The sequence below is a fragment of the Sphaeramia orbicularis genome, chromosome 20 (genome assembly GCF_902148855.1).
Source record: "Sphaeramia orbicularis chromosome 20, fSphaOr1.1, whole genome shotgun sequence".
Classification (NCBI taxonomy): Eukaryota; Metazoa; Chordata; class Actinopteri; order Kurtiformes; family Apogonidae; genus Sphaeramia; species Sphaeramia orbicularis.
In genome coordinates, this window is record NC_043976.1 from 4550343 (window position 1) to 4572911 (window position 22569).

The 22569-nt window shown below is 40.5% G+C and overlaps 1 protein-coding gene across 1 annotated transcript in view; it reads right to left on the reverse strand.

Moving 5' to 3' along the window:
* The window catches only part of LOC115411693 (SCO-spondin-like), a 204861-nt gene that overhangs the window by 121971 nt on the left and 60321 nt on the right, over positions 1 to 22569 (reverse strand). The window contains 21 exon segments of the mRNA XM_030123908.1: positions 46 to 216; positions 555 to 725; positions 819 to 868; positions 956 to 1050; positions 3892 to 4028; positions 4492 to 4626; positions 10786 to 10956; positions 11855 to 11901; positions 12017 to 12095; positions 12098 to 12271; positions 15332 to 15502; positions 15632 to 15835; positions 17022 to 17113; positions 18439 to 18564; positions 18710 to 18839; positions 19548 to 19670; positions 19830 to 19965; positions 19967 to 20022; positions 20128 to 20292; positions 20375 to 20533; positions 20877 to 21029. Of these exon segments, the coding sequence (XP_029979768.1) occupies positions 46 to 216; positions 555 to 725; positions 819 to 868; positions 956 to 1050; positions 3892 to 4028; positions 4492 to 4626; positions 10786 to 10956; positions 11855 to 11901; positions 12017 to 12095; positions 12098 to 12271; positions 15332 to 15502; positions 15632 to 15835; positions 17022 to 17113; positions 18439 to 18564; positions 18710 to 18839; positions 19548 to 19670; positions 19830 to 19965; positions 19967 to 20022; positions 20128 to 20292; positions 20375 to 20533; positions 20877 to 21029 (2745 nt within the window).

Below are 22569 nucleotides of genomic sequence, written 5' to 3' on the forward strand. Positions count from 1 at the left end.
TTTACCAGCACCCGCATGGACATTCAGGTCATTCTTTACACATACCTGGGCAGTGGGCAGTGTTACAGGCTGTGACTTCAGTTCCCAAACCCTCACAGTAGTTCCCCTCCCCCTCTGGACTAGGACTGTCACACTCTCTCCTGCGGCTCTGAATGCCTCCACCGCAGGATTTAGTGCACTCTGTCCAGTTACTCCACTGACCCCAGCCTCCATCACCTGAAAAAAAAGAATGAAACTATAAGATCAGTGGGTTGAAAATGTATATACACATGGGAGAGTCAAAAACTTGTCAGACAAATGTAAGTCTATTCAAAATAAAGATATTTCTCTACATAAGCTCCATTACAGTCTAACTTCAGTCTAACACTTTTGCAATCTGTTTCCATCAGTAGATTCCCTTTTTAATAGAATTGCTGGGCTGTGTTTGACACAGTCTTTGTCTCTGACATTTGTCCAAGAAATTTTTGACTCTCTCTCATACATACAAATTTGATAACTTTCAAAGTAAATTTTCAATTCCACTGCACACTGTATAATCCACGGTATGGACTCACGGTCACATGGTGTCATGATGCAGAACTGATCTTCTCGGTGAGGTCCTACACATGGCAGGGTGCTACCAGAGCGACGGAGACTGGAACAGAAGCGGAACCGAGACTGTAGACCTCTTCCACACGACACTGAACACTGACCCCACGGAGTCCACGCTGACCAGGGGCCATCAGCTACAGATTGTAATGCAGACAAACATTGATATTTATATATGGATACAGTCTTACTGCTGTGTTTTTTTCTCTTTGATAACGACTGAAACCTACCATCACAGCTAAATTGAGAACAGTTTACGAGCCGTCCTGCATTGCATGTACTGAAAATACAACCACACAGAAAATGCTTTGCTTTAATCTGACTTACAAAGTCATTACAATCATATGACCAGGTCAGTTTAAGTTACCAGTTGTTGCAATCGATAGGGACAATATCCCCTGGTTCATACTGTTTTACATCCATATTACAGCGACAGTCAGACTCCAGCACACACATATCATCCTAGAAATACAGAGAAACAGAAAGAATGGTCATGTGATTACTGCATTCTTGAACATATATATATTTCTGTACAAATATACAGTCACAGACAGCAACAGGAACATCATGATGTATGACACGGAATTTTGTCGCGACATGCATTGTTGGGAAACGGAGGTTCGCGCAGCCACCTGACAGCGGCAGCGTGACCATATGGTATTACATGGGTGAAACCATAGATGAAACAAACATGTGGAAACGCGGAATTGGCTGGAGGAATATGCATAGAAGGAAGAGAGTTCCTGCCGTTTCCGATCATGTCTGTTCCAGCTGCCGCTGTAAGGTGGCTGCGCGAGCCCTCGCTTCCCACAATGCACGTCATGACAAAATTCTGAAGATGCCCAAGTGACCTCCCGGCTCGTTTGTAAACACATGGACTGTTTATGATGGATGGCACTTCAAAATTGTTCGCCGTAATGCAAGAGATTCAGGTGAGTGAGTAATCACAGAAAGTCTTACAGATTCGTGATACTTAGGATATGACTGAGGTTTTACAGATTTGATGAAAAATTAGTCACGAAAGTCTCCAGCACCTTTAAAACACTACAAAAGTTAGTATTTTTTCTCATTTTCCTTTCTTCAAATATATAGGTCTACAACAGTAGTTCTGTTCTTGGTCTTTCATGGCATTTTTAATACAAAGATAAAATCATGAAAATATCCCATCAGTTCCCAGTTCATCAGTTGTTATCAACAAACTCCATAGCTCTAATTGTTGATTTCTTTACCAGGTGTTTATAAATGTAGATGTCATGGTTATTAATGATGTATTTTTTTATTTTGTATTTTAGTTCCTGGTAAGACACCAGATTTATCTTGTGGTTGTCAAGCTGAAAAAGTTTGCAGAGCTTAAGAGAATGTTTTTACAATAGGTATATGTTATGAAACATGATCAGTCAAACAACCTTTATTAAAATATTCATAGAAGAATCTAAGGCCTTTAGAGTCTTACTTATTACTGCTGTATCTTCGAAAAACTTATCAGAATTGTCACTTTGTTAACCTTCTATTATTATTTTACAGCTTGAATCACTGTCAAAATAAAGGGCATGTTATTAGACAATTTCCATTTCTTTTCACTGTGTTATCATTTACTATGCTTTAGTAACTGAAGTTGCAGGGCATTAGCTGTGGGTTCAAAATGGTTATAGGGGATCCAACAAACAGCATTTTCAGTAAAGACTTGAATTCCAACAAAACAAATAAGCAAAACAGTCCAAACTGGAGGGGCTCAGTGGATGGCAGTGCTATGTGAGGTCTGTGCATACCATGTAGTGCTTCCTATAATTACATAAACCACAGATATATAATAAATTAAATGAAAACCAGAATAAATGAGTGGAGATGCAAGGGAGACTCTTTACTCAGACCTTTAAAAAAGATAGACCTGTATAGAGAGCCTTTGAAAAGTGTTCCACCTTCTGCAAAATTGTAAGGTTTTGTAATCCTAAAATTAAAGTATCATGAGATAACTTTTGTTATGATATGGTGCTATATAAATAAAATTGATTGATTGATTGATTGATTGATTGATTGAAAATTACATAGTGTTTTCAGGTCTGCAAATTCGTGAAGCTTCTGGGTGGCTTAGGTATAACATCAATAATATTGTATCTTTTCTCTTATTCATATGCTTTTCAGCCCAGTTCTTTGTTGATAGTCTTGCTGGTTATTTTTAGAGCCTACAATTGCCAGTCCATCCCATCATTTTAACTGTATGTATAAAAATGCTGAACAAGGTAAGGCCATTCTGGTTTTGAATCAAGGTGACAAGAGGAGATCTAAATTACCTTGAAAAAGGGTTTATTGTTGGGGGTATGTCACGGGTTTCAGTCTCAACTGTTTAAATGACAGCAACAGTAAAACAATGGTCGATATGAACATTTGATGAGTGTTGTGCTGTGGCTCTGTCCTCAAGTAGGGGGCATTATGCTGACAGAGTTTTGAGTCATTTGACCCTGGAGGGGTCACTGTAAATCAATACAAAGTTGTTCTGAGTGATCCATCCCTCCTGCACTCTCAGAGACAGTTTGAAACACATTTCACAGCTGACATTCTATATCTAGATATGAGTCCTGCATTGAAAGAGAACAGAAGACAATGAAAACACCTCCCTCTCCTACAGCTTTCTGCTTTAACTACAATATTTTTAAACTAATGTGTTAGTCAGTGCTCTCCATCTGTAACTAGAAAACCTTGATATCTGTGGCCTCCAGTGTGTAAAGATATAGTGCACACTAGTTTTTTTAGCTCTAAACTGAATTATACAATTCCAGTGTGGTGAGGCACATCAATTCGGGTATTAATTTACTTCTAAAAAATACAAATTAACTGTACAAATCATCACTCTGTGGGTGAAACTGGCGCAACACACAAGGTAAGGAAATCTAGCTGCTTTAAAGAGCACTTCAGGGTTTCAGTTTCCCATTAAAAAGTCTGCATGCACAAGGTGAAGTAATAAAAAATATTCTGAATGAATGGATACTAAAATTGATGTCAGTTTTTTAAGTTGGGTTTTATATAAGATGTAACAGAGCAGCCACCATAAACTAATTATGCCAAGTCTGAAGAGCAGTGTATAAAGAGCCCACTTCTGAGCTAAACATTGTCTGCATACACTTTAGGTTAATACAGTCGGTATAAATATATTTTGGCTGCAAGAAGCACTATTTTGTATGAACTGTCGGAGTATTGGTGTTTACTCATCTTTATGGTGTGATGAAGGATTAGCTAACAGCATAATTTCTTAAGTGGTTATGAATATGAACAGTAGAATCTAGGTCTGTACATCTCCCCACCCACCTGCTGAACAGTCCCATGTGGACACTGGCACCCTGGGGTGCAGTTCCTGCTCAGGTCCATCGTTATGTCTGCACATGACACTGCTCCCATCACACACTGCTTCCACTCCTGATCTGGTGGACACACACTGCTGTCGCCTGACAACACAGTATAAACAGTGAAAACCTTATAGTAGGAATATATACAAAAATGTTACTTCATTTGTTCTAATATGATTGCACTACATTAATGACTGAATGATGATGAGGAAAAACTCTCCAATGCATCAACATCACATATATTTATTCAATCAAATGTTGAATCCAAAACAGCTACATAAAACCAAATAATCTGGCAGTGAAATCAAACATCTAATGTTGCCATAAACCATTGTAATATTTACCTTCTATCTTTTTCGTCTAGCTTTTAAAATTCCAAATTCCAGTTTTTTGTCATTATTTTATGGAAGTCATTATTTGTAATTTGATATTTTCTGGTGAAAAACACCACTTAACAAATTAAAAATGATTTCTGCTACCTATTGCTAAAATTAAACCATTTTAAGCTTCAATAAAATAAAGAAAGAAAGAAAATGTAACTGAATATAAATTGTTGCTGTACCACAGGGCTGCAGATTACAGGCACTGAATTGTTGAGCAGTGCCATGAGTTCGAATTGGCCCACGGGTTCTGGTCCTGTAACCTCCTCCACATGTGACTGAACACTGTGACCATGGACTCCATGGCTCCTTCACACCTGGGACAAAATACAACTGGTTGGGTCTTAAAGTTCAGCATCTTCAAAATCTGCAAGTTCTGTCAAATTCGCATCCTTTTAGAGTTGTGAAAATATAAATAAAACACATTACTCCAACCCCTATACATTGATCTACAGGCCCTCATGAAATAAAGGCTTTTTAAATTTTCTAACCAAGTCAGTGTCTGGATTTTTGTCTTTTTCCAATTGTTCATGCCCTCTCCATGAGCACCTTTGGTTTGCTGAATACCAGTAGCTCCCAGTGTAGAAGCCAATAATGTAATAACGACCTATAATGTAATAACAACCCATGACGTAATAAATTTGCCATTTTTAAAATGTAATAGGCCAATAACATAATAACTGGCCAATAACGTAATAAAAGTCCTGAACCGATAACGTAATAACTTTTGGCCAATATTGTAATAACTCATTACGTTATCGGTTGGTTATTACGTTATTGACCTGATGAAAAAAAAATTCTTTGCAAATGTAATAACTGAGCCAATAACATGATAATATATTAATATCACTGTATTAAAGTTTCATTTATTAGATGTAACTGTTAAATGATGATAAAATCTCTCTCTCTCTCTCTGTATTTGTCTGTTAAACATGATGGTTAAAATGATCTCTAGTCCTCTTACAGTTTGATAATATCAGGGGGTATAAACATTTTTAAAGAAAGGTGTGTGTGTGTGTATGCGTGCGTGCGTGCATGTGTGTGTGTGCGTGCGCATCTGGTAAATTTCGTGGAATGAAATGAATAAATTGAATCGATCAAATATGGGACAAACGCTTGAAAAGGTTTATACCCCCTGATATTATCAAACTGCAATAGTTAATAATGTTAATAACTAGCCAGCAGTTAGCTAGGTATAGCTGGTTAACTTTGAATACACTCAATAATGCTATATCCTCTTGCACTAAATATATAAGAATGTTTATAGTATATGCAAAAATTCAACAAAATGAACTGTTTACCAAACAAAATTGATCACTGATTACCTGTCAACATGTGTTCTAGAAAGGAAGCAAGGAAGTTAGGACAACTGAAGAAAGTCAATATCACACCACTGCCATCTAGTGGTCAACTTTGGGAAATCAAAAAATCCTTAACCCTATAACACCAGACGTATCATATTTGATACATGCGTTTTGAAGCCCTCTACATGCTCAGTGTGATATTTTTTTCTTGAAAAACCTGATGTATATAATTAGATACATGCAATACATGGATAATCCACCAGGGGGGAGGAATTCATTCACCAGAGGTCTTTCCAGTGACACTACAAGATTGTAATTAATGAGGAAGGAGACACAGGTGGTTTTTGAAGAACTTTGCCAATTTTGAAAAGTTTAAGGTCAGAAAACTGTGTTGTTTTTCTTTTTACTGAAACATCGATAGGAAGAGTTACTGGGTTGATGCGATGTGAAATTACTTAATATTTCATAATTTATGTTTTAGTAAAACCGTGTTGAAAAAGGCATAACAAATTTGCTACATCGGGTATATAAGGTCATGTAACTCTAAATCAGTCAATTGTAATTTTATTGCATTTCATGCATTATAAATATCATCAAACAACATACAGTCTTTTTTATTTTTCAAGTAAACTATATAAATGCTTAAATTGCATAATTTGGTACATTTAGTGCAAAAAAAATTAGATATGCATGCTTCTATGAAACTGGGTTTATTTTGGTATCTGGCACTTTTCCAGCTTTTTACACCCAATAATAAAAGAGATATGTAAATATTTTTTCCCCAGGATGGACATAATGATGACCTCAGATAAAAAAATCCCAAAATTAATGACTTTTTAATAAAATATTGGGACCCATACAGAGCTATGTACCTAGGTGTCATTTTCGATCTGAAAACATGTGTGTAAATGGTCTTATATAGACTATAAATAAAGACACTGTGTTAAATGTGTCAATCCTAGTAGTTTTTTTAATCCAGACATGCAGGTTTTTCATAAATCTCAGTCTCATTCCAGGTTTCTTGTGGAACTCATCGTGTCCATTCATGTTACATGCGGAACCTGCCCATTTAAACACATGTAAATCACGAGTGATTTTGCCACAGCAGCCATTTTTATGAAACACTGCCTTGCTTATTTACTTTGATTCTCAAAATATACATGTACGAAAATAAAAAGATTTTCAAAAAATAGTAGCGCGTAATTTTCATCTCCTTTTTACCAGGTGACATGGATTTTTGTATGTGCCAATAAAAATGTATTTTATCTGAAAAGTAATTTATTTTATCTCGGTAAATATATAATTCATTTTTAAAATACATCCAAACTGTTTCCAAACTTGCTTCATAACAGTCTACATCTAGTGTGAATTTTTAGCCCCTCTGTCCTGTTTTTAGGACCAGTTCCATAGAAGCACCCATATTCAACTTGCTGTATCATGATGACTGATGACTAGGTGGGTGTTGCCATGGTACCATTGCTAGTAATTTCCTTTTTCTAACTGATATTCACTAAAAACTGACCAATTTAGAGAAAAAATACACAATAACCTGTTTTGTGTGTGCTTGTGTGTTTCAGATGGCAAAAAAATACAGTGTTGAAGAAGCACTGAAAATGATTATGCTATGATTATAATGATATGATTATAAGCTCTTACGTGTACAATAAGAAATGCCGAGTGCATCTCTGTCTGAACAAGGACAGGAACTGTTTTCAGGCCTACCACCATGCAAAATAAAAAGTTTGTGAACCACAAAATTAGTAAAGATAATTGAAATGTTATGTCTTCCAGACTTCGACAGTGCCAGTTCCACTGGTGGATTTCTCATTGCTGCGTGATAGCAGCACTGGAAAATGTCCTTGTGTATGTTTGGAATTACCAATTTGTTAGATATGTTTGTGTTATATTATGTTTTTGGTTTTTTTTTGTTAAAAAAATAATAATATTTGAGCATTGAGATGCAATGTATCAAATATGATACAAATTGAAACTCATACATGGAAATTAGTATTTTAATTTTTATTTATTTATTTTTTTTTTTCCGTTGTTCAGGAGGACCAATAAAGGCTCCAGTTTTAAAGAATTGGAATTTTCTGTCAGTGATTTAATGGTTCAGGCTTTACAGGTTTAACAGTGAAAAAAAAAATACTATCTTCAAGAGTGAGTTACATGTCATACGTATTTCATTATCATACCATTGTATATGTTTGCAAACGTGTGCTTCCACTTAGTTTGAAGATAACTTGAAAGGCTAAGGGACAGCAGACAGGACTAGAGATCATTTTAACCATCATGTTAAATAGATTAATACATGGAGAGAGCGAGAGAGAGAGAGAGAGAGAGAGAGAGAGAGAGACAGAGAGAGGGAGATTTTATCAGTTATATCTAATAAATTAAACCTGCAAGCTGCATTGGGTGGGACCTCACACTCTGGCCGGGTTCCGCCTCCCATCCCACCAACCGTCACCTGTCCCACCTCTCGTCCCTCCACCCATTCTTGTTTTTTTTGGCAGTTTAGTTATTAATAGTCATTATTTAGCATTTTTAATATGGCTTTTATTTTGAAAAGCCCTACTGAGTGTGTGTGTGTGTGTGTGTGTGTGTGTATGCTTGTGTGCGTGCGTGCGTGCGTGCGTGCGTGTGTGTGTGTGTGAATGAGTGAGTGAGTGAGAGAGAGAGAGAGAGAGAGAGAGGGAGAGAGAAAATCAGTTTTAATCAGTTTTTTATATTATGCAGGTTGGATCAGTAATAGCAGTAGTATTAGATGAAGTAATAATAGTAATAGCAGACTACTACTACGTAGTAGTAATAGCAGACTACTACGTAAATCGTATCTCAAAAATTTTTGCACAGGAGACTTCTGCTGAGTTTTGTGAACGTATTGATAAATAATAGGTGGGGGGAAAGTCCAAACTGAATTTTCAGTTTCAGACTTCGCAAACTTCAGGGCTTATGAAAAAAAAAAAAAAAAAAAAAACTAAGACAGTTATAAAAAAAGTGCGAGAGCACTTATTTTAAAAGGGCTTACTATATCTTTTGCTATCTTTTGCTATATCTTGTGCTATTTAGAAGCCAGTGCAACAAACGGCCTCAGACAAGTTTCATTTTGATGTTTTATTTTTAAAGGCAAATTGTGAACTTCCTGTTGGAGTTAGTTCATAGGTGTTAGTGTGTGATTTGTCGGGCTTGATGAGACAAAAGTTTTGGCATTGGTTTCGTATGTCTACGATATTCCTATTGGAAGTTTGTATGCAAGCATTTTATTTTGAAAATCAAATTCTGAACTTCTTGTTGGAGTTAGCTCATGGGTATCAGTGTATGATTTGTCGGTCTCGATGAGATGAAAATTTTGGCATTGTTTCATGTTCCTACGATATTCCTACTGGCCGCTAGGGCCATTTTTGTGTATCTAGGGGGTGCTAGAGAGCGCATTTTGGCACCTATGGGGTTAATTTTTGCATTTCATCAAATTTTTCACTGGACATGACATGCGTGCCAAATTTGATGAGTTTTTGAGCATGTTGAAGGGGTCAAATCCCAGTTTAAAGTGACGGAGGGAGAAAAATAATAAAAAATGAATGTAATACAATAGGGCAAAGACCCTCTCTCTCACTGTGTGAGTGATTGGCTCAGTTATTACATCCATCCATCCATCCATTACCTTCCGCTTCTTCCGGGGCCGGGTCGCAGAGGTAACAGTCTAAGCAGGGATGCCCAGACTTCCCTCTCCCCAGACACCTCTTCCAGCTCTTCCGGCGGGACCCCGAGACGTTCCCAGGCCAGCCAAGAGACATAGTCTCTCCAACGTGTCTTGGGTCTTCCCCGAGGTCTCCTCCCGGTGGGACATGCCCGTAACACCTCCCCAGGGAGGTGTCCAGGACGCATCTGAAACAGATGCCCGAGCCACCTCAGCGGGCCCCTTTCGACGCGGAGGAGCAGCGGCTCTACTCCAAGCTCTTCCCTGGTGACTGAGCTCCTCACCCTATCCCTAAGGGTGCGCCCAGCCACCCTGCAGAGGAAACTCATTTCGACTGCTTGTATCCGGGATCTTGTCCTTTCGGTAATGACCCAAAGCTCATGACCATAGGTGAGGGTAGGAACGTAGATTGACCGGTAAATCGAGAGCTTCACTTCTCGGCTCAGCTCCTTCTTCACCACAACCGACCGGTACAGCGACTGCATCACTGCAGACGCTGCACCAATCCATCTGTCAGTCTCACGCTCCATCCTTCCCTCACTCGTGAACAAGACCCCGAGATACTTAAACTCCTCCACTTGGGGCAAAGACTCCCCACCGACCCGGAGAGGGCAGACCACCTTTTTCCAGTCGAGAACCATGGCCTCGGATTTGGAGGTGCTGATTCTCATCCCGCTCGCTTCACACTCGGCTGCAAACCACCCCAGTGCACGCTGAAGGCCCAGGTTCGATGAGGCCAACAGGACAACGTCATCTGCAAAAAGCAGAGATGAAATCCTGTGGTCCTCAAACCGGACCACGTCCGGCCCTTGGCTGCACCTAGAAATTCTGTCCATAAAAATTATAAACAGAACCGGTGACAAAGGGCAGTCCTGCCGGAGTCCAACATGCACCTGGAACAGGTCTGACTTACCGCCGGCAATGCGAACCAGGCTCCTGCTTCGGTCATACAAGGACCAGACTGCCCTTAACAAAGGGCCCCGGACCCCATACTCCCGAAGCACCCCCCCACAGGATACCACGAGGGACACCGTCGAACGCCTTCTCCAGATCCACAAAACACATGTGGACTGGTTGGGCGAACTCCCATGAACCCTCGAGCACCCGATGGAGAGTATAGAGCTGGTCCAGCGTTCCACGACCGGGACGAAAACCGCATTGTTCCTCCTGGATCCGAGGTTCGACTCACTCAGTTATTACATTTGCAAAGAATTTTTTTTTTACCAGGCCAATAATGTAATAACCAACCAAAAGTTATTATGTTATTGGTTCAGGACTTTTATTACGTTATTGGCCAGTTATTATGTTATTGGCCTATTACATTTTAAAAATGGCAAATTTATTACGTTAGTGGCCCTTATTATGTTATGGGTCGTTATTATGTTATTGGCTTCTACATCCGGTTAAATGTTTTTGGATTCTTTGAGAATAAATAAAACCCACTTTCACACAATGGATCAAGTTCATGTCCTCACCAAAGCAGGGTTCAATGCTGCAGGTATCAATGCCAACTCGTTCCCCTTTGCAAGGGCGGCCTCCAAAAGCTGGAGGAGGATTGGTTCCTGAACGATACCGTCTTCTCACACCTACATCACATGTTCGGCTACAGGTGCTCCACTGGGTCCAGCTGCTCCAGCCACAATCCACTAAACACGACAAACACACACAGCTTAAAAAACAGAGAGAAATGAGCGGGACATTTAGGAAAATACAGCCAATTTTACACCTAAACTAAACAAAACATATTTCACGTGCCCTACATTTCACAAGTGTAATATTATTTGATCGTAATAATGTCTGCCAATAGAGTTAAATCACAACATATCAGGACAAAGTACGATAGATAGTCACCTGTTGCTGGGGAGGTGAATTATTCAAGATATTTGTTAGAAAATTGGCAGCACAAACATGATGGCAAGGTTTGCCCAAGAACTCTGTTTTTTTTTTTTGTTTTTTTGTTGTTGTTTTTTTTTGCTCCGTGCTGTCTTTAGAAACACATACATTTGGCATTCATTTCTGAAACATGATGTTTTAGAGGTACTTTTAGAAGTTGCAAAACAATGCATTTCTTTGTTAATTGCCTTTTAACTTCGTGAACCAGTGTGTATTTCAGTCAGAAAACTCAAATTTTGAATGTTAATATAACAGCAGAATATATTTCGAGCCCCATGCTCATCACTTCCTGCAGACATGTTTACATATAGATATGGAGAATGATGAATATCTGTTGCATTCAGCCTACAGGTGGGTGCTGGTGGCTTACAGAGTTGGGAGTAGTAATGCAATGTAGCAGCTGCATTGACACTGCAGAGGAGGCTGGGAAATTCATGCAATTTAAATAGACGAATAAATGTAAGGTGTTTGGCACATAATGTGTGGAGAGAAAGGTATATGACATGGGTCTGCCTGTACCAGCTACACATGCGTTACTCCATTTGTTAGCAGACTGCAGGGCAATTGTAACACATGCTTTGTTTGTTGGTGACATTCTGGGGGCGATAAACCGTAGACAGAGAGCGAGAGGGGAGCGATGCACAAACACACCTGGGCAGGGAGTTGTTCCACATTCCATTTCTCCTCTAGTGCAGGTGCTATTTGAGACAAATGCAGACCAAATGACACAATTTAGAAATGACTGTGCCTTCTCACATTAACTCCTATATAAGATACTAAGTGAAAGTGTTTCTGGACACAGGCTGACAATACCAGTTGTTGCAGGCATCCACAGGCAGGGTGGCACCAGCTGGGTACAGCTCCCCCTGGTGGTAACATGGGCATTGTGCCAGGGCACACAGCTGCTGTTCAGCAGGTAGAAGCCCAAGGCGCAGTAGCAGCCGTCGTAACAGGCGGTGGCACACTGCACCTCTGTGGAGGTCATGTCGAGACACATCCGCGGACATGCACTGCCATGAGCTTCACACTCAGCTGCTGTCATGTACATCATACCCTCCGGACACACACCTGAGAGCAGCAGAGAGCGAACAACAACAGGAATTTAATGGAACTCAAGACAAGAAACAAAACTGATAATGGAATGGAGGACAAAATGAAGAAAACAAAAACATCTTATTTAATGGATTAAGGAGATTCATAAAATTTTAAACAGATGTGAAGCAGTGTGATATATGAAGACAAGAATTTCTTTCTACATTCATTAGCACATGACATTCAGTATCTTCACTATAAACAAATCTCAAATAACAGATGTAACAAGTGTTCAGAGAATGCAAACCTCCGCCAAGCACCCTGCATGTGTGGACTGACTATTTCTTTTTAAATTAACCAGTTTCAAGGTTGTTCCATACAGCAGAAAAAGTTGAAGCTTGGTACCAGTCATGTGTATGTCAAATTATATTAAATTCCACTCAATATTTGTTGAGTTATAATGGAAAAAATGTGTCATAAATGGGATTTTCAGTGATAAATTGAAATGTCCAAAGAGTCCACATTCCACAGTGGATGTGGACAATTTTGTGCCAGATACAAGATATTGTTATAAGCTATGGGTGGATCAAATTGGAGGTTAATCGGAGTCATTCTGAATTTTTTATGAATTTTCGAAAATTGCTCAATTATGTGAGATAGGAAAATTTAAGATTTTGTGACCTTGCTGTGACATTGAACTTTGGCCAACTTGGCCCAAAATTTAACGGGTCCCATCCCAGGGCCTAGGCCTATCTGTGGGTTTTCCCGTAAAGTTGCTAACAAACAAACACACAAAGCAAAGCCGTCACAATACCTCCTGGCGGAGGTAATAATAAACATCTCACTTTTAATTACGGCAATGGCTACTGCCACAGTACTGTGGTATGAAATATCGGTTTGTCTATTGCCACAGAGCCAGTCAAATGTTAGCATTTGTACTAGAGCCAATCATGGATACTGTTACATGAGCTCATTAGCCTATTGTTGCCACAGTACTGTGGTAATATATGGCATATACTTCAATGCATTCTTTTGGGCATTTTGCTATCACAGTACTATGGCAACTGGTGGAAGAAATGACAAATTAGTGATGGTATATAGTATAGAAGAGGAATTATTGTTCTAAATGCTCTATATGTTGTTTTATGGTGTTCTTTGCTCTGTGTAGTCAGTGAGATTGAGGCTGGAGAAGATGGGCGGAGCTACATGTTAGATGCAGCAGTGTGCCATGTGACTTCTCAGTTCTGTGTCAGTCTTGTGTCAGTTGTGTATTGAGTGCACTCTGAATGTTGTTTATTTTATTTTTATTTAACCTTTATTTAACCAGGAAGTCCCTTGAGATGAAATCTCTTTTTCGAGGGAGACCTGACCAAGAGGCACATCAGTACAATACAGTACATCAGTTGTCCCAGTGGCTGATGTATATCAATGTTGAATTTTACCTACGGGCACCCTTGGTGCCATGCCCCCCCATCACACACACACACACACACACACACACACACACATATTATTAATAATTTGTGTGATAACCTGTCAAATGCCATGTATTATTTTTAAGCTGATGACACGGTAAACCCATGGGTGAAGGCGCGGCCACCAGGCGCTCGCTCACGGGCACAAACCCCAGGCTTGGCACCATGGTGGAGCCCCGGTAACCTTCCGGGCTGAGGAACACACACTCTTAATCTTGGCTGTCATGTGGGTCTTCTGAACCATTCTTTGACTGGCCCTTGGCCTAGGACCAATCTGCCATGGGAGACCCTACCAGGGGCAGTGAGGGTAGCATGGAGCAGGAGGTCGACAGGTGGATTGGGGTGGCAGTGATGCGGACGCAAAACTGGTCCGTTGTGATGAAAAGGGAGTTAAGTCGAAAAGCCGAAGCTCTCGATTTAATAGTTGATCTACGTTCCAACCCTCACCTGTGGTCATGAGCTCTGGGTAATGACCAAAAGAATGATGTCGTGAGCACAAGCAGCCGAGATGAGTTTCCTTCGCAGGGTGGCTGGGCTCAGCCTTAGAAGTAGGGTGAGGAGCATGGACATCCGGGAGGGATTCGGAGCAGAGCTGCTGCTCCTCCACGTCAAGAGGAGTCAGTTGAGGTGGTTCGGGCATCTAGTGAGGATACTTCCTGGACGCCTCCCTGGGGAGGTGTTTTGGGCATGTCCATCCGGGAGGAGACCTCAGGGCCAACCCAGGTCACGCTGGAGGGATCTCTCAGCTGGCCTGGGAACGTCTCGGGATTCCCCCGGAAGAGCTGGGGAGAGGGTTGTCTGGGCTTCTTTGCTGAGGCTGCTGGCCCTGCAACCCGGTACGGTATGACACGGTAATCTACTACTGCTCTTCCTCAACTGCCAAGGCGTTAAGAGTTTTTACAGACTGCTCAATGCCTGTTCGTCTGCATGCATTGAAATTGGTTTTAAATGGTGACAAAACCCAACTCAGGGTATTTTCACATGAACATGAAACAGCAGTCAATCTCAGTCAATCATAACTGCCCACGGTACTAGGAATTAGTCAGAGTACTGCATGAAATGAAATGATAACAACTGAATTGACATGTTCACTGAATCTTTTGCATTTTTGCCATCAAATGACAGGACACACCAATGGACACGCCAGTATTTCACACTTTATTGCTAATAAATAAAAACAAAAAATAAATGCATTTTCTATAGAATGAATGTATGTTGCAAAGAATCCTTAGGGTGTTTTGGATGGTCAGTACAAATTTCAACCCAGTCCTGGGAAATAAAATTGATGAGGCTTAAAGGACACACAAATGTAGCACAGAGGGTTACAATTCAGAAACAAAAAGGATTTGAAGTAGAGCTTTAGGAAGTGCAAAGTAATTTAATAAAATTCAATATAAGTTTCCACATTATTTCTAGGAGAGAAAAGTTCTGAATTGTGAGTTTCTGAGGATAAAATTAAGACTATGATGTGGCTTTAGTAGAGTGCAATCCTCCTTACTATTGCGTTGACAGAGTAAGGCTCTTTCCCCCAGTACATTAAACTCAAAATGGCTGTGTGGGAAAAAAATATCTTCTCTTCGATAGTTTTCCACAGTTTAATTCAGAAAAAATGCTGCTGTACCTGAGCAGGGGTGGGAATTGCAGTCTCTTGTCTGAATGTGTGGTCCAGGGCAGCTACTGCCTCCGTGCTGTGGTGACGGTAAATTGCAGAATCTTTCTCTTGTTTGAACTCCTGAGTCACACCCTGATGAACATTGGGACCAGGGTGACCACGCTGACCAGCCACCATTCACTGGAAGGATACAGCTCAAATTCAGTTTAGTCCATTTAGCCCATCTTGATAAATTTAGTGGATGATGTCAGAATAGAACAGAAGTATAAGATAGATGGTTATTATTGTTTGTCTCTATAAGTGTCATACCTGGACATCGTACAGTGTTACAGGGCTCCTGTTCCTCTGTGCCTCCATGACAGATAGAATGTACATGTGGGTGGTTGGAAAGTGTGACTGTGTGATTGCAAGAGCGAAATCGTCGTCTTATTCCCACATCATCTACATGATGGAAACAAGTCTTACTGCATTCTGACCAGGCTGTCCATTTACTCCAGACCCCATCTGGCAGCTCTGCACAACAATAGAAGGAACATCTGTTTAAATAGACGATAGAGTCCAAATAAAAATGAATTAATTTCATTTCATTTACATAAAGTAATCACAGATCTGTTGCAATAATTTCTTTACGTCATTAGATGAAATGAAACAACCATCTAATGGAATAAGTTAGAATAAAAAAGAATAAAAGAGAAAAACATTTTTTAACAGGTGATGAGAGTGTGATGTATGAAGGAGAGAATTTCATTCTAGATTTATTAGCACATGATGCTCAGTATCTGCATTGTTAACGTACATCTCAAATAACCAAAGCAGAACATTGTATTTGAAAACATGGGATCTAACCTAAGATAATAATTGCTGGAAATACAACATAAAGCTGAGAGAATTTATGCATGTTTTATGAGATTTTTTCTTGGAATTGCCTTTTTGGAAAGATGGGCTTAAACCCTTGAAGAGTGGATAAACTGTTACTGTCAGAATCTCCACAACTGTTTGCTGCAAGATAAATCTGTTGAACCACCAGGGCTTTTGGACGCAGAGTTTGGGCTGGCAGTGACTGGTTTTACTGCAGCCAGTCTGACTTTCTGAACTGGAAAGATCCACATAGACCATACAAGTATAGAGTGTCTTAAACTACTTCTGAAAGTTGAACTGCCAAACAAAACAAAAAAAAAGAGTGAAATCTGGCAGAACTTTATGACACATGTAAAGGGTGCAACACACTACTATATGGACTATGGCAATATTGTCTGTATTTCTTAAATTGTATTTTATTTAATTTTATGTTTATGTTTATGTTTATGCATTTGGCAGACACTTTTTTCCAAAGCGACTTACAGGGGAAAACCAATCAAATCACTCAATCATAATAATAATTATAATAATAATTTTACTTTTATTTAACCAGGAAGCCCCATTGAGATTAGGAATCTCTAAATGACAAATATCAACCCCACATAACCTAAATTAATCTTTATAATGCAATACTAATTAAACAACATTAAGCTGAGATAATCTTACAGTCTCCCATACGAAAACATCATCCCTTAAAACTATTATTGTTAATGTAAAGGTCCTATGTGCACCATGTGATAAAACACACAACACAAAATGTTCCTGTGGGAGTTCCCTTTTCTTAGATGTACACTTAGATACTAAATGTAAATTGTATTCTGCATATTTGGGCCAGGTTTACCAGGGATGCAGGGGCTGAAGCAGTGGCGGGCCTCAGTAGAGTCTCCTGGACAGGGTTGGACTCTGACAGCTCCTGTTGGGATCACTGGTGACCTAAGGAAGCAAGATGAGAAGACAAAGACTAAGGGCCTGATTTACTAAGATCGCAAATAACGAGCGCAAATGTGCTTACTTGCACTAAAATATGCATGTGCTATTGATTTGTGTGTCAGGGGTGATGACACCCCTGTGCACCCCTTTGCCTGTGCAAATGACAACAGGTGCAAAGTCTTGGAGACCATCCTAATTAAATGAGGATTTTGCGTGCGCTACTGGTTGTCGTCATGGAGACAGTGCACTGTAAAAACTGCTCTGGGATATGCCAGCACTCATAAATATGCACTTTTTCCACACAGAGGGGTGAATGGGCATTTCTCTGTTGTTGTTTATCAGTGGTGAAGTGTGTTATTAGTGAAATAAATACCTTCTCTCTTTATGTTGCTCTGCATGGTGAATGAAAACTTTTCAGTCCGTGGGCGTGTGAGAAAACCCTCTACATCAGTGCTTATATAGGCAGTTCAGGAGCCCTGTCACAACACTGTGGACATCACTGTTTGTGTGTGTCTGTGTGTGTGCATGTTGTGCAGCGCTAGAACCTGTCCCATTTGGTCTCCCTTGCGTGCATGTGCGCGCGGTGCAAAAGAGAAGGAGAGAGAAAGAGAGAGAGAAACGTCTCTCAGGAGTCAGGTCTTGGCCTAATGTGACGTGCCACTGGTGGAACCAGGCGTGGGGGGCAGGCCCATAAAGTGGGGGGCCATATGTCTCAAATTATTATTTTTTTTCCTCCATCATTCCAAAAATGTTGATGTGATCAGAACAGATTGGTTCTCTGTGTTGCCTCTGCCTCCTCCTCGCACAACTACTGCAGCCTGTTTTACACGAAGTTAAAACCTGCCTTTCAGACACGCTAAATATAGACGCAAAATTAGCCACCACAATCAGTTTCAGGTTTGGTAAATCACACTGCACGTGCTAAATAAATATCTGCATTTACTCCTCCCAATAATTTTGTGCGTTCTGGCAGAAACACCCATATTGCATATTCATCAGGGCAAACATGCTAAATGGGTTGCACGAGCTATTTTGCCCATTTCAGAGGCGCAAACCTCGGTGTGCCCTGTTAGTAGATAAGCTTCAACATGTTTTTGCATGCGCAGTCAAGTTTGCGTATGTTTTTACACGCGCAAACCTTTAGTAAATCAGGCCCTAAGTGAGAGACACCAAATACAGGCAAACCAAACACAGTGTGTGGTGTGAGAACAGAACAGAAAAGTGCATTAAAAAAGGGGGAAAACAGAAACTATACAAAGAACACCAACAACATAATGAGAAAAAGAAAAAAAATGTACTGTAATACGGACTTGAATTATGCAGCTCACCTGTAACGTTGCTGTAGCCCCAGTCCACAGGTTACATCACATTGTGACCATGACGACCAGGCTGACCAATGACAGCCTGAAACACAGCTGCTGGTGCCACAGGTGACATGACCATCTCTGCATGCACTGATGGAGCAAAGATATGCTGTACTGTCACTTACATTTACTGATCTATAGCAATGTTTTTCATGAACATGACTGTCTTATGATGAGGGTGTTTGAGAAAACATGTATACTTAAGTACAATAACATAAATGTGTGTATCTCTCACCATGTAGTACACATGTCCTTTCTGACAATCTGTCCTTCCTGCAGTGTTTGGCCTTCCCACTGACACACACACTGACTGGCATTCACACATCGTCCATTCTGAAGGTACAGACTATCAGGACAACGACACCCTGGAGAAAGACACCGTTTAAGATTTAATCAGAGTTTCTGCTAGTTGTAATGGAAATCTGAGTGTCTGTTGACCCATCCAGGAAAAATACCACTGGCAAGTTTTAATGAATGCCTTTTGGTTTAATAGTCTTGTCAGGATGTACTGAATTGAATACGTGTTAAACCAAGGCCACAACTAAATGTATACACAGCGGAGCATGGAGTGTGTCATTTTGGTCTCAGTGAAAAACTTTTTTGTTGTGTTTTTTTTAAAACAAGCATTGTCTTTAATTGTTGCCATTTTAAGGGGCCTTTTCATATCACATTAGACTTAACCTCTGAACTTTTGAATGTAAAATGTCCTAACATCATTTAATAATAGTATAAATTTATGTGAAAGCATGCAGGTCATGGAGGCATGAAAATGTACTTTGTGGGGGTCACAGTGAGCTTCACCTTGACCACCACATTCAAACCAATTCATTTTACCAAATGAACATTTGAGCCAAAATTTTACAAATTCCTTCAAGGTGTTCCTGAGATAATGGGTGCACGATATTGGACAGACGGATACAATATTTAAAGAGAATTGTTGAAGTTAAATTTCACATTAATATAATTAAAAATCACAAATTAAATCAGGTGCATTATGCCATTAAGTGCAATGCATTAATACTTGCTGGCCAAAAGCTAAATTTTTCCACTCCAAGTTCCACTAAAAACTCTACCTGCTATACATGCTGCAGTGCAGTTGTCATTCAAGCTCAGATGTGTGCAGGTCGGAGGACAGGGTTTGACTCTTCCAGTCTGGCAGTCTTCCTCAGTCACCAGCACCATACCACTGGCACAACCTGGAAAAGGAGTCAGTCTGTTACCACAAGTCATTCAGATAGCTTATACACATTATTAGGGAACAAGACCATTATTGTGAGTGGAATAACTATTTTTCCAAATGCTCATATCATTGATAGGTTATATAATTTTGCTGACTCATAGTTTCCCTCTGTCACCTGTCTGTGTGTCTATGTCTTTGGTGCAGGGTTGGATATTGCAGCTCTGGCTCAGTAAGGTCATGCCCTCGCAGTCTTGTCCCCCGTTCTTGGGAGGAGGAGCAGAGCAGGTTCTGTTTCTCTGCCTGACCCCCCCCGCCACACTGAGCATCACACTCTGACCATTCTGTCCACACTGACCAGTGACCATCAACTACAACAGGAATGGAGTACATTGAGAGCATCAGAGAGCAGGTACATTTAACAATGGGTAACTGATACGTGTGTGTGTGTGTCTCAGGAGGTACAGAGGACAGACCTGGACATGCTCGGGGGAAGCAGGCTCGACTGTCGAACTGGGCTCCGCCACAGGACCCTCCGGGTAAAGCCTCTCTTATAATGTCCCTCTGCCGGAAAAGGGAGCCCAGTCCACAGGACACACTGCACTGACTCCACACTGTCCACGGAGACATGATACAGTCCACTAGAGGAGAGGATGATAAAGGATGAGTCTGAAAGACATCACTATTTTCTATTTGATATTTAGTAGATAACAGACACCCTACCACAGTCCTTCTCATCAGAACCATCCACACAGTCCTTCTGCAGGTTACACCTGTGGTCCAAGTGAACACATTCCCCACTGTGACAAGTGAACTGCTTTGGAGAGCAGGGACTGGGCACCAGAGGATGAAATGGAGTCCCCACTGGCCTGGCTGTGGTACCTAAGGAGACACACAAACACATTCATAAAAACTACCTAATATTTTGTCTGTGGTTGCAGTTGGTCAGTTTTTCCACTGGGTGAACACCCATAAGAGTTGGTCACATCCTCTACACCTACATATCCATGTTGCAGAATCTTAAGTACATAGAAATTTGTCCATTACACCAAATCACATGTAACTTTCCTGACTATTTGATTCCAAATGCAATCTAATCTATGCACCCTCACAATGGGGTCAATAACACTGGTACATTTTGTCTAGCTAAGGTGTTTCTAAACTTTCATTTTGTTCCTCTACTTATCTCCTATAAATAGGGCATTATTATGTTGATGATGCATACCACAGTATTCTTCATCTGACCCGTCCACACAGTCCTGTCTGCCATCACACACCTGCGCTGAAGCCACACAACCAAATGTCCGGCATGCAAACTGGCCCTCCACACAAAGCACTCTGGGAAGGCCATCATGAGAGGTGGTGGTTATCAACGGGACTGTAAATGAATTGAAAAATTTAGTCAAGACTATTCTTTACAGTGATGGGTTGTGCTCATAAGAGACAGCTCTGACAGCCGATGTTTTATAGTAAATCAGAAAAACCAGCTCCCATCGAGGGAGACAGCTCCCCAATTTTTTACCCCTTTCACTGCTCAGCTCTCTCACTCTCAGTGGCATAGTACTGCAGACTGTAGAACTTTGTTTTGATTGGTCACATGTCCGTATCCTCACATGTGATTGGAAGCATGACGGTCGTGCAACCAATTACATGTGAGGATATGAATCATACCATTATGTAAAACCAGAGAGGAGGACAGATGCTCCACCGTGGTGCTGACTAAGCGAGATCGTGGTGAGAAGGAGTCCAAGGCCCAATTCCAACTCACCCCATGGCCCTCCCCCTTACCCCTACCCCTTGGCATTACCCCTTGAAACGGAGTTGCAAGAGGTAGGGGTTGAAATATTCCTCTATGAAATGAGACAACCCTTCGAGACCTGTTACGTCATCAGCAGTCAACGATGCGGCTATAAACAGATGCGACCACTTTGTTTCTGAAAGAATTCACCATGCCATCAGCAGCTGTAAATGTCTCTGTTGATGGGCTTTGGGCATCTTTTTACAGCTATCAACCTAAAACCGCAGAAATGCGGTCTATAACACATCAAAACTGTCTTAAGCGGTCAATCAAATGATTAAGCTGTTTACTAAGAAAATATGTACATTTGTGTGCTTCTTTCATCATACTGTTTCACTTTTTGGCTGTGTTTACCTCCATCTTGCAGATGATTCAAACAGACTAATGACGGATTTCTCATACCCCTCCGTTTGTGGTGTGGTCCTGAAAAATCTCCGTTTTGAGGGCCAAACAGCCCTCCCCTGAGCCCTTCCCCTCCGACTCATTGGGAATCAGGACACCCCCACCCTTTCACGTGAACATGCAAAATGGAGGGGTAGGGCCAAGGAGTAGGGCCAAGGGTTGAATTGGGATTCAGCCCAAGTGCGTCACAAAATCTGGTAATAAATATGTGACACACGTTAAAAAAAAAAAAAAGCAGTATCTGGCTGCGGTTTAAAGACATTGGAAATAACAGAGCAATGTTCCTTCACTGTAAAATGAAAATCACAGTAAGAGCAGTTTCCACCACAAACAGACACATCAGACTGGTCTGGTTCCGTGTTTAGGTCTGTTCCTGTTCTGGTTCTGTTCTGTGGATTTGTTTGCAGTGTTCTGTTAATTTGTTTGTGTGTAATTAAAGGTTTTATTAAAATATACTGTATAACCAAAGTGAAAATGCTTTTGTGACAGACTAAATGCACAGTATGAGGTATTCATAACGCTTCTCATAAAAAAAAAAAACCCTGAATCCCAAAGGGTTAATTAACACGTAAACCATTTATAATTCCCAAGTTAGGCTAAAACATTAGGCTACAAATGATTCTAAATTAAGAGCCATTTGGGAGCTGAAAGAGCTCTTTAGGAACCGACTCAAAATAATTATATTGGATTAGATTTCTATAGCGCTTTTCAAGGTACC